The sequence below is a fragment of the Mus caroli genome, unplaced genomic scaffold, assembly GCF_978045245.1.
Source record: "Mus caroli unplaced genomic scaffold, Mus_caroli_1 scaffold_2, whole genome shotgun sequence".
Lineage (NCBI taxonomy): Eukaryota > Metazoa > Chordata > Mammalia > Rodentia > Muridae > Mus > Mus caroli.
In genome coordinates this window covers 171,648,073-171,660,828 of record NW_028227257.1, presented here as the reverse complement: position 1 = coordinate 171,660,828, position 12,756 = coordinate 171,648,073, and the positions used below count along the sequence as shown (strand labels likewise).

The 12,756-nt window shown below is 46.4% G+C and overlaps 1 protein-coding gene across 5 annotated transcripts in view; it reads left to right on the top strand.

The window, feature by feature from the left end:
• Sfmbt2 (Scm like with four mbt domains 2) overlaps positions 1-12,756 on the top strand; it is a 189,329-nt gene that overhangs the window by 163,491 nt on the left and 13,082 nt on the right. For 4 of the 5 annotated variants that reach the window (XM_029469511.2, XM_029469516.2, XM_021182776.2 and 1 more), the window contains 5 exons: positions 7,285-7,460; positions 9,445-9,543; positions 9,746-10,074; positions 11,093-11,338; positions 12,491-12,619. In XM_029469511.2, coding sequence (XP_029325371.1) covers positions 7,285-7,460; positions 9,445-9,543; positions 9,746-10,074; positions 11,093-11,338; positions 12,491-12,619 — 979 coding nt within the window. The remainder of the gene's footprint in view (positions 1-7,284; positions 7,461-9,444; positions 9,544-9,745; positions 10,075-11,092; positions 11,339-12,490; positions 12,620-12,756) is intronic. The other variant, XM_029469524.2, reaches the window with a different exon arrangement.

Sequence of the window (12,756 nt, the reverse complement as noted above, 5' to 3'; positions counted from 1 at the left end):
TTGTGTTTGTAAGCCCACAGATGACTTATTAGAAAGGAGAAAATCCTAGATGGGAGTGTTGTCCCCTGTCAATCACTGCACGATGCTTGTCAGCAGCTCTCGGTATTTGCTATCGAGACCCATTCATATCAAATAAAACATTCTCTGCTTCGGAATAGAAAAATAGTTAACATTTGAAGAAACTGACATGTCCCTTTGGCTTGGGTTAAATGGAGGGCCATGAGCACTGGGCTCCCATGTAGTTAGCCAACTTTCTGCTTTGACTTGGAACTTGGGGGGATGATAAGACTTTTTCTTCACTTTCTAATTTCTCGCCTTATTTCCTATTTTGTGGTAAGAGTTTCACAGCCAGGGCCTCAGTTAGGCATCCCAGGCTTTTAAAGTCTCACTGAGTTGCTCAGTCTGGCTATGTATGTGAACTTGAGCTCCTCCTGCCTCTGTTTCTTGAGTAGGTGGGGTCGAAGGCTTTGCGCTTCTCCATCTTTGAAGAGGAGAGCAGGTGGGCTGACATGCTTGCGTGTGACTATAGAGGAGGCCACAGGAAGTCCCTATCTCTGGTGCTGAGTGATGCTTAGTGTCTAAGAAGACCTAGCTTTCTCTCGTGGTTTTCCATGTGACCATAAAGAAAGCCCAGGATGACCTCACGCTTGTGGTCATCCTGCTCACACCTCCCACGTGCTGGGATCGCAGGTACGCAGCAGCACAGTCAGCCTAAGCTAGGATGGGGACTGTTGCACGACCGCTCGCTTCCTCCACTCTTCCCAGACCTTCCTGACTCTTCCTGGCACCGTGTATGTGGCTGGTGGAACAGTCTATGATCAGCTATCCACTCCACATCCCTGGTGTCGGCTTAGATCAGCCCTGTCATCTTCAATTCCGTATAAGCCATTTATGGTCTAATGACGCCCTGCCCAATCACCAGGGCAAGGGGCTGAAGGATGAGGAGAGAATTTGTTTTCCCAAAGAGGAAAGCCGATGACAGGCAAAATTACTTGCCATTATTTCCAGAAACCCTTACATGGGCTTCACGCATAGCATAGAAGAAACAAAGCAATTTTCTTTTTCTTATTTTAATATTCCATATTTGATGTTCAATAAGGGGAGGCTTGTCTGCCATAACAGAGCATTTTTATCTAGAATCCTATTATGGTGATTCCCTTCAAGTGTTTACGTAGAGAAATCCTTACTTCTCGCTTTCAAACTTTCCTGTACCGTTTACTGTATCCTAGAGGCACCTAAGGGCCATGGACAGAACCGGAACACAAACACCTTAAATCTCATTAAAAGCACTGCTCTTCCTAAATCAGCCAGAAACTTATTCCCTGACAGGAAGAGTTCATTTTGCAAGTGTTTGCACTTATTTTCATGTTACAGAGTCGATGGGAGCTTTTATTAAATCCAGCCTGATAGAATTGAAGCAGACACCTTGCTTTCCAGCCTGCTCAATTACAAAGGCAACATATTACCTCTCCTATCAAGGCTGGCAGGGAGGTCCTCAGCAAAAGCTTACAAGGTTTCAGGAGGAAATGCCTGTCTGCACGGGGTTTCTCCCTGCCTGATCCTAGCATTTCCTCTAAGCAGCTGCTAATGATGACAGCATGCTGTCAGCACGAGCCCTGGTGACAGCCCTGTCTGCTGTGTCACCTCTTTGCTTCTCATGGCAAATGACAACTTTTTAGATCCCGACAATGTGGCTGTGCTTTTCTCCATGCAAATGAGAGATGATCGGAGAGTGAACCAGCCTCTTCCTCCACACTGAAAGGCAGGCACGGTCTCTGTCGTGGATGAATTAACTTAGCAGAGGTTAGACCTGGACTTTGAGATTGTAGCCACGTTTGTTGTCCAAGATGAACTGTAATGTGACAGTGTCTTCCTCCCAGAGCTGAGGACCTGGGATAGCCCCTCCCCAGGGGGAGGGGTCAGTGCCTGTTGTCAGTTGGCTTCTGTGATTGCTCATTGGTTTTTTGTTTTGTTTTGTTTTGTTTTTTGTTTTTTATTTTAAAAATGTCTTTATTAGCATACATAAATTATACATACTAACTAGTTTTATTGTGACATTTTCATCCTTGTATATAAGGTGTGTTTTGATTGTAGCCCCTCCCCCACCGTTTCTTACCCCCCACCCACTCCTCAGATCCTCTTCTTCACACCTAGTGATCTTCTACTCCTATCTCCTCCCCTCCCTCCTCCTTCTTTTCTCCCTTCTCCTGAGCTACCTCTTATTTCATGACCCTGGGAGTTTCATTAGCGTTGCTTAAAGGTGCATGGGTAGGAAGATATTTATAGATATATGAACAACCTACCTGTGGCTATCCCAGAGAGTGAATTCTCTCCCTCCCTGGTGTGTGTGTGTGTGTAGGTGGATGAGTGGGGATATATTTTTCTCAAAGAATAAAGAGAGATTTCTCTAACAAGATAAAAGTGTCCTCCAGAAGATTTTTTTGACCTGTAAATAAAATAAAACTCAGTGTGACCCCATGCAGTGCTCTGTCAGCATTTTCCCTACATTCCCATCAACCACGCCTTTCACACTATTAAGGAAATGGTTGCAGGGTTTGGACAACACGCAAGAGGTGCACCTTATCGTTCCTCAGCACGTGTCTGAAAACTGGACCTCCTATACCGACAAAGGGAAAATACATTCTGACGACATTTGCTGAGACATTTTGTATGGAGAAATTACCCTCTGACAAATGTAAATATTCCAAGCTACCTACATTATTCTGAGGTTTTTTTTTTTAAAGATTTATTGTATGTATATGTAGCTGTCTTCAGACACACACCAGAAGAGGGCATTGGATCCCATTACAGATGGTTGTGAGCCACCATGTGGTTGCTGGAAATTGAACTCAGGACCTCTGGAAGAACAGTCAGTGTTCTTAACTCCTGAGCCAGCTCTCCAGGGAATTTTACTCTCTGCTTTAGGGGGAGCTGAAACCATTGTCCATCTAGAAACACGGAAATGTTTCCCACATATTGTAAAGTTTCTTTTTATCTTATCTCCTATTTGGATGGTTTTGAGCCTGTGTTGGGGAAGCTGGGTTGAAGATCTACAGATTTCCCCACAAGGCTTTTGTTACAGATCTGCTCCACCTCACTCTCTTGTGGACAGAGGCAACAAGGCTACATTGGAATTTGTCTCTGTGGGAGTTGTGCTAACTCTGTATAGGCAATGGCTGGCTTTGTGAGTTCTTACCATCTTGTCTTCTTTGGACATTTCCCAAGCATGTATGTTATGAACAGAAGGTTGTGATCCTGCAGCATCCTGTGGAAATCTGGAAAAAGGGATTCTCATACTGAGGATGTTCACTGTAAAAGACTTGTGTGCCCATTTGTTAATTCTTGTTTGCCTGGTTTAAGGAATCATGATTTGCCCTGACTGAGGAGCCTGCTGAATGGGGGCTGTGAGCGGGATGTTAGCAGTGAGTGAGTTAGAGTTATAGCTAGGGAGGGCCATGGGTTTTAACTGTAGCTGTGTGTGTGTGTATCACAGTATGTGTGTCTTTTGCTATGTGTGTGTGTCATAGTGTGTGTATTACATCTGGGGTTTCAAAACAGCAAGACTCTAAGAATGGCTTTCTGTGACTCCTGTACAGTGTTAGTGCTACACTCTTGCTTCTTCTCTAGACAATGAAATTTGCTTTGTATCAGGCCTGAGAGTCGGCCCTCTTGCTCAGGTTTTCAGATGCCAGCCAGAGGCTGCTGTGGCAATAAATCCAGACTCTTGTCCTGGCCCATCATTGTAGTCACATTGTCAGCCTTGGCTTCTGACAGCAGGATACCTGGTGTACACACCCAGTCAGAAGCGGTTTAGGAAGGAAGGACCTTGTGTCCACAGACCTTCGGAGGTACCTGCCATTAGTAGCTTATGGCAGCTCTGGGATTAGAGAAGCAATCTTGATTATCCTGAACCCAATCACTAAATCCTTTTTGCTTCCTCCACAGTTGATGGCTAGGTAGGAGCTGTCCTAGGAGAGGCCTAGGCAACTTTTGACAGTTGAGGCAGACCCTGAGCCATGGCTGAACACTGTGTGCCTGCAGCACCATGCCACGAACCGTTAGAGCTAGATCCCCAGAGTAATAGTGTCTTGTTGAATTACAGCCCTCTACCCAGGCACTGCACCCTCCTTGCTCAGTCCTTTCACCTTTACATCATCTAGACAGACATGTAGGAAAAACATCATTATTTGACTGTGATTTAATTCTTATTTCAGTACATTTACATGGGCTTTTCCAAGTGACGGGGAGGGGGGTGCGTTTTAGCAAAGCACTCTCTTCATTATAAGACAGTACAATGACACACGTGTGCAGTTGTCTTAATGAATCCCCTGACTTTGTGTGCTCCCTTTAAACATTACTGAGGCAAATGACAAAGCTCCTGTATCCAGGGAACCTGCCTGACATAGGGAAGGGGAAGAGATGCTTTTCCTTTGCCCATAGGAAGTGGTCCCACTCTGCCCATGTCTCTTGATGTGTTTTGTGACTGTAGACTTGGGAAATGTGAAGAGCATGTCTTTGAGTTCCCCTTCCCAGTTTGGCATCTGACCTGGTGTTCTCATTTCTCCTGCCATTGGTGTCATGCCATTTCATTTTATTTCCCGCAAAGAGACTTAAGATTCTTAATACCAAGGTCTTCCAAGCAGAGTTGGAGGGCCACAAACAGGATAAAGATAAAACTTACAAGGGAGAAAAAAATGTACCTGTAAAAAGTTTATCTTCTCTGCTTCCTACAAACAGTGGGGTGCACCATGTTCTCAGAGTGGGGCTATTCTTGTCGTGAAATGCAACAGCAGTAGAAAGTAAGACCTTCTCTCTGCAAAGTGCAGCTGTCCTAGGCCACAGGGAGGGCTGTCTCTCTACAGAGGGTCCATGCAGGTTCTAGGGAAATAATTAACATCGATAGCAAAGCTATCAGCTTTAAAACATGGCTTTGTCTACCAAGCATGGGTGTGAGCTCTTTCCGTACAGTAAGCCATCGTAGGGATTGGAGAGGAAAGATGGCCGGAGTGCTGGGTCATGAAAGGCCAGAGATTAAATACAAACTACTGTTTCAGGTTAGAGTTTGCTTGTTTGCTTTTCTGTTGAGACTTTGAAAATGGCTTGTTAGGGAAAACACTGGAGACTTCAGGAAGACATTGAATTTTAAGAATCAAGATGAAGGGTCTGGAGAGGTAGCTCAGTGGTTAAGAGCACTGGAGAACATTGTTTTATTACCTTTAGTCTGTGTACATTTGGACAGGGTCATATGTGCACATGAATGCAGGTGCCCATGATGACTAGAGGCACGGGGTCCCACTGGAAGAAGAGTTACAAGGGGTTGTGAGTCATCTGATGGTACTGGGGACTGAATATGGGTTCCCTGAAAGAGCAGCTCCCATTCCTAACTGCTGAGTCACCTGCCACTCTAGGCTTGGATCAAGGCTTTAACCTGCCCGTTTTTATGATCTCCTTATCTTAGAGTATCCATCCTTTGAACATGTTCTCTGGGCTCTGTGACGATGTTTCAGGAAAGGGTTCGTTGCACTTCTCTCTGTGGGCAGGACTGGGGAGTAAATGATGTCCCCAGAAGTGGGTTTGTGGAGCCACCTGTCACTCTGGCTACCCTAATGGTCAGATTATCGTGAAGTGGTTTGCTCTTTTGTATGGATCCTTTGAGACTTCAACCATACGGAAGCCTATTACTGAAGTAGCTCTAAAGCAGCTGGTGTCTCCTAGTCCCAGGACTTCCAGAGTGGAAGGGTGACTTTACAGGACTTCGTGAAGGGGGTTGTTTTGTTTTGATTTTTTTTTAAATATGCTTCTCTTGATTGTGACCTTGCTTGCCTGGTCACCGTACTGTACAGATGCCACTTATGAATAATGGAGATTGTCCCGCATCTCAACAATGCACTGTGCCATCTGGATAAACGATGCCAATTTCAATGATTTGACTTTGCATAGCTTTTCAAGTCACATTCACCATCCAGTTTGCACCCACACTTTCAAAAACTGAAGAGTACCCATTAGATCTTATTAGCTTCATTCTGAGAACCATGACAGATATGTACTGTGCTATGCTATGCTATGCCACGCCACACCACACCACACCATACCATACTACACATACCACACCACACCACACCATACCATACCATACCATAGACTATGCCATCCTAGGCTTGGCTATGAGACTATGTGTAACATGGTGAGAACCTGTCACACAGAAGTCTTTAGGGTCAATACTATTACCATGCTCTTTGTGCCCACCAGAGAATCATTCTCCAACATGCCCAGCAAGATTACAAGAAAGTATAAAGAGAAAATAGAAGCCACCCACAGTGCACTACGTTATTAGAAAACAGAGATCTCACTTTGGGAGTACACTTAAGCTGGTTGGTTTTGGTTGTTGCCGTTGAGGTGACAAAATGTCCCCACTGAGGAGAACGTGGGAGGAAAACATGGTTTGGGCTTGGAGAGTCTGAAGTTTCATTCTGTGGTGGAGCAGTGTGGTGTACAGTGAATGGAGGCACAGAGCTGCTCACCTCGTGTGAGTGATCAAAAGGGACTAGGGACAAAATAGAGGCTTGCCCTAGTGACTCATTGTCTCCAGCTAGGCCCCACCCCCAAGGTCTCCTGCTTCTCAGTAATGCCATCAACTTATGAATCCACCGAGAAATCACTCTGCTGACCAATAGGCAGCTCGTGATCTAGTCGTCTCCCCAAAGCCCCAAGGCTTGCATCCATACATCTAGCACCTTTAGGGGACACCTCAGATTCAAACCTTAACAATGTTGTGTGTCTCCAATCCTGTGTCTCCCGCAGGCTGCATGCACCCCACGAGAGCTATAAATGAGACCCAACACTAAACTTACTTGAAACTTTGTGATCTTTTAAAAAAATGTCTTTATTTTTATTTTGTATGTATGGGTGTTTTGCTTGTGTGTACATCTGTGTACCTACCATATGCCTGCAATGCCCTCTGAGGCCAGAAGAGGGGGTAAGACCCTCTAGAACAGGAGTTATAGATAGCTGTGAGCCACCTTGTGGGAATCCCAGCTCCATTCTCTGGAAGCATAGCCGATGCTAAGAGAACCAAAGAGCCATCTCTCCAGACTTGACAGTCTTGCCATTTTAAAAATGGATTAAAACAACCCCACCAACAAATAACTTCATGTGCAGTTCTCGAGTGTAACTTCGTAGGTGACAATATCTGAATCTGTCACAGTGCCAAAAGGTCAGACACACCTACCAGTCTCACAGTTTGAAAATGAACTCACTGTTGTTATTCTGTCCGTTATTGTCCAGATACGGGGGCAAAACATACAGGGCCGTGGTCAAGATCGTGCGAACAGCAGACCAAGTGATGAATTTCTGCCGGCAAGTTTGTGCCAAGCTGGAGTGCTGTCCAAATTTACTGAGCCCTGTGTTGATCTCTGAAACCTGCCCAGAGAACTGTTCGGTCCACACCAAAACCAGATACAGTGAGTATGAAGAAGACAAAGACACCGGATATGCCTGAGCTCTGCGGGGCTGCACTTGGGGGCCTGTTCGTTCGTTCGTTCGTTTGTTGTCTATTTGTTTGTCTTTTTTTTTTTTTTTTTTTTTTTGTTTTTAACTCTTTGCAGACTTCTTCATGTGAGTACCTGGAGAACTCTTTAAGATTTTTCTGTTGCCGATCCATGTATGTTTTAGCCTGAACAAAGAAGGGGATGAGATGGATCAAACAAGGGGTGGGGGATTGTCACTAGAAGGTTTTGGGAAAGGAGAAGTGAGAACTTCAGAGGACCAACTGATTCCTAACCTGCATGCATGAAGGAAGCACTTTATAAATCGATATTAGTAATGTTCACAGACTCTAATTTCTTGTCCTGGTATAAGTTTAGGATTTGTAATAACAATACTTTTTTTTGGTTTTTTTTTTTTCCTGTAACCAAGGCTAGCCTAAAACTCATGCTGTGACTAGGGCTGGCTTCCCACTGTCAGCACTCCTCCTGCCTCTGCTCTTTTGTGTTGGAATTACAGATGTGAATGAGTCCTTCAGTGCTGCCCAGTGGTTCTTGCATATCAAGAGGGAAAGTCTTTGCAATGTTACCTTTCTGCCCAGACCCTGTCTGCTTCTCCTCTTCTTAGGTAATCCCCTCAACACTCTCTCAGGCTCCTCTCCATCACTGGAGGATTCAGAAGCCATCCTCCCTTCCTTCCCAGCTACCTTTGCTTTGCCACTGCTGTGCAGGACTCTGAGTTGGTCCCACTTTTCCATCCTGTAATGCTTGTGACTGTCACCCCCCACCACACTGAGAGACCTCTGCCACCACAGACAGCTTCCACTGCCATCATTTCTTCAGTTCTGAGAACTTATTTTCCCCCCACCCTGGTTAGCCTTTATCACTGTAGAAGCCTCTACCTTAGACATCTCAAGCTCTGAGAACTCCAGTGTACAGCTTCAGAGCTTCCTAATCTCCCCTTAGTCATCTCTGGTCCTGGGGCCAGGAAAAGGAAGTTGGATCTGCCAGCCCAGGTTCCAGCCACTTTAGAGATAAAGGATGCACGTAGTGTGGTCAGTGCTCTGAACCACAGCTACCTGTGGTATATCAACTGCTTTTTTGGAACCAGGGATATGAATATGGTCAAGATACTATTCATACTAAGGCTCTTATGTACAAAACCAGACAGACTCCAAACACATGTGCGTGTGCTTGCACACACACACACACACACACACACACACACACACACACACACAGAGAGAGAGAGAGAGAGAGAGAGACAGAGACAGAGACAGAGACAGAGACAGAGACAGAGACACAGAGAGAGACAGATAGAGGGAAAGAGAGAGAGAGAAACTTGGCAAATCAACCTTCCACTCCCAGTCCCTGGCATAGAACCCAGGCTTGCTCCTCCCAAACAGGCATTTTGCCACTGAGCCCCATCCACAGGCTGTGTTGCTTTGAGACAAGGTGTCTCAGTTGTCTTGTTGCTGTGGTTGATTACATATTCTGATAACAACTTCGGGGGAGGGGGGATTTATTTTGGCTCACACTTCCAAGATACAGTCCACCATGGCAAAGAAATTACAATGGCAGGAACTTGAGAGGGGTAGTCACGACACATCCGTAATCAGGGGACATAGCATGCAGGGAGTCCATGGTAGTTGTCAGCTTGCCAGCTCACCTCCCACCTCTATAACCAGGTCAAGATAACTCCCCACCTGAACAGCCGGGCGATTCTAAAGTCTGCCAAGTTGACAATGAGCCCTAAGCGTCACCTAGAAAGTCCCTGTGTGACTTAGATTCCCTGTACAGCTTTCTCTATCCTCAGGGTGCTCACAGCCCCTGTTCATTTCTACATCACCTTACCTTGGGCCAGTGCCAGGGTCAGCAAGGGTCACTGGGTAGCTATTGCTCTTGAAGGTAACTAACTTGACCGAGGACTCAAGTTGTAAATAGGTTCTTCTGTATTCCCTAGACAAAAGGGAGAAGGGGTCATCATTGTCACCTGCAAGTGAACTAAAAGATGATTCTGCATCCCATGCCACCAAATTGCAAAAGGCTAAGATTCCTCAGAGTGAGTATTGCTGTCACTGGAAACTGAGGTACAGTGGCAGGGGAAAAACAAACAAACAAAGAAACAAACAAAGAAACAAACCAAAGTAGCTGTTGGTTAAAATTGTGACTAGTGAGGCCAGAGATCTCCCAGTGGGCTGTATGGCTCTGTGATGAACCCATCATTGACTATAATCTCAGTAAAACTGTCTTCCTCCCTGCAGCCTATTATTATGGAAAAAGAAGAAGGGTCATTCAGTCTTCACTTAGAGTCAGCAACATCGAAACTCCACCAAAATCAACCAGAAGAAGGAAACGACGGAAATCAGTCTATGTACAGAAGAAACGGAAATCTGCTATGGGCGTCCCAGCAGCCGTCCCAGCAGCCGTCCCAGCAGCCGTCCCAGCAGGCATCCCAGCAGGCATCCCAGAGGTCATCCCAGTGGGTATCCCACAGAGCATCCCAGAGAGCATCCCAGAGGACATCCCAGAGAGCATCCCAGAAAGCATCCCAGAGAGCATCCCAGAGGGCATCCCAAAGGGCTCAGCACAGGTACACTGTCCTTAAAAGGCTTCCAGCCCTTTTGATTAGAAGGGTTTCGTTTGTTTTCTAATTTAATTTATTATTTATGTGTGAGTGGGAGCAAGATACTGAGGGTGGAAAGGGAGTGGGAAAGCATTGGGAGGATGAGAACGCAGACGTATGCTTGCTGTGCCGCAGTTGTGGAAGGTACAAACAACTTTTGAGAGTCTGTTGTCTCCTCCCACTGTGGGATCACAGGATCGGAGAAAAAGGCTGTCTGGTTTGTGCATCGTGCACGTTTGCCTGCCCTGTTTGGATGTTTTGGGGGATGCTAGGCAAGCACTCTACCATTGAGCTGCAACCTGTCCCTTGCAGTTTTGAGACGTCTCCCTATGTAGCTCAGAGTGGCCTTGAACATTGTGTGTGTGTGTGTGTGTGTGGGAGGGGTACAAGCATGTGAAGAACAGAGGTTAACCTCAGTTGTCATTCCTTGGGAAAGGGTCCACCTTGGATTTTTGTTTTGTCTGCTCTTGTTTTTGAGGTAAGGTCTCTTACTGCCTCCCCCCCCCCCGCCCCCCCGGAACTCATCATTTTTGGCTATGCTGATTGACCAGCAAACCTCAGAGATCTACCTGGCTCCACCTTCCCAATTTCTAGCTTTTCTACATGGCTTCTGAGGATCAAACCAAGGTTCTCATGCTTTCATGAAATGTATTTTAACTATTAAACTCTCTCTCCCCTCCCCCTCCCCCTCCCCTCCCCCTCCCCCTCCCCCTCCCCCTCCCCCTCCCTCCCCACCCCGAGAACCAACTGCACGTGTTCAGCTACTAATTAGGAGATGTCCGTTAGGAAAGTTTTTTGGTGTCATGGGCTCTCTTTGGGGGCCTCAGTGGACAAACCTTGCCAGCAGCTTTGTTTTGGGAAGGAAGGGACATGGCCTCAGGGTCTGGCAGTGTGGCTGTTGGTGAGGGTCACACTGTGTGTCACTCAGGCCCTTTCGGCCCACCCTCACTAAGCACATCCCTTTGCCTCTCACAAAACTGAACAGGAGAAGCCGGAAACTATGGACACTGCAAGGAAGAAAACTGGGTACCACGGTCCGGCTTACCAGACAGACACCTCAGCAGCACAGGTGCCCTTTGTCCGGCCACGAAGGGCTGTAACCCTGAGGAGAAATTCCGAGGCTTTGAAGCGACCTCCAGTGGAAAGGGCACGGAGGGTCCGCACAGTGCCAACTACTGCTTCTTCTAATAACAGAGTCAAGGGTCCACTTGTTAGGATTGTGAAACCAGAGGTGAGTTCAGAGAGCAGAGGGTGCATGGCTCATCTTTAAGAACATGGACTAGAGTTAAGGCTGTGGTCCAGGTGAACCTCTTTAAAATATCTGAAAAGACCAGAGATGCTCTGTCAAAATTCCCAAGTCCAAGGACAAAAAAGAATGATTTTACCTCTTGTTAGAGATCCAGAAAACATCCGACAGGAGTTCCCCGGGTTGGAATAATATCTTCATTTCTGGGTGTCTTTAATCTTCCAGAGCTTCAGGTCAGGTGGAGGAGAGGGCCCAATCTCCACTTCTGGGCCTCCAAATTCCATCTCTACATGTCCCATTTCTAGACTTGAATTTTGTATCACTCTCTCCTTTATGGGACACCTCTCTCATATCATAACATTTTAAATCAGCGTGCTTGGCACTACTGTAACCGCCAGGTGATAGGTGAACTGCTGCAAAAGACCTTGGTGCCATTATCACAAAAGTTAGTGGCGATGACAGCGTGCTGTCTTGCCTGCAAGCAGCTTTGCACCTTACTATCTGTTCACATTTTAATCAGAGATGCCTCATCAGAAACTAAGCCTTCGGTTTTCACAACTAGAGATTCAAGATTGATGGTCACTATGACATGGAGTGAGGCAGGGGCGTGGTCATAGTTGTGCGTAGAAGCCAGGGATCTAACTCAGATGCAATAGGTGCCTTCCACTCTTTTCTTTCTCCTTTTATTATAAAAAATATTTTTGAGGAAGGCAACCTCATGCCTGGAGCTTGCTTAGTAGTGAGTTAGTCTCTCTGGGTAGCAGTTCCCAGAATCCTCCTGCCTCCACTTCCCCAATCCCACCACCTTTTTTTTTTCTCAATGTGTGATCTGGTGATCAAACTCAGGTCCTTAAACTTGAATGGCAAGCATTTTGCCGACTGAGTCCCCAGCCCTGCTGTACCTTCTGTTCTTAATGTTTTTGAACTTTTGAAGATACCCAGGTCATTGCAGGTGTAGAAGTTACCAGAGGCAGGTTGCTAAGAAACTCTGTAGAGACTGAGTTCTGCCTGTGTGCCCCGTGAGAGACCAAGAGAGCTAGGAGTTCTACTCTGGCAGTGTGGAGGCACAGAGGTTATTAAGAGGATGCAGCTGGCCCTGCAGTGTGTAATGACAGTGCCCTGCCCTCGTCCCTGCAGGATTCGAGCCAAGCGGATGAGGAGAGACTGATACTTGAGAGCAATCCACTGGAATGGTCGGTGACGGATGTGGTCCGATTCATTAAGCTGACTGACTGTGCACCTTTGGCCAGGATCTTCCAGGAGCAGGTACACTGGCTTTCTGGGTCATCAGTGTATTTTCTGGACTCCAGGTCTTGTCTCTGTGTTTGTATGTCCATGCATAAGTGTACTTGTGTGTGTGTGTGTCTGTCTGTGTCTGTGTGTGCGCACATGCAGTTATGTGT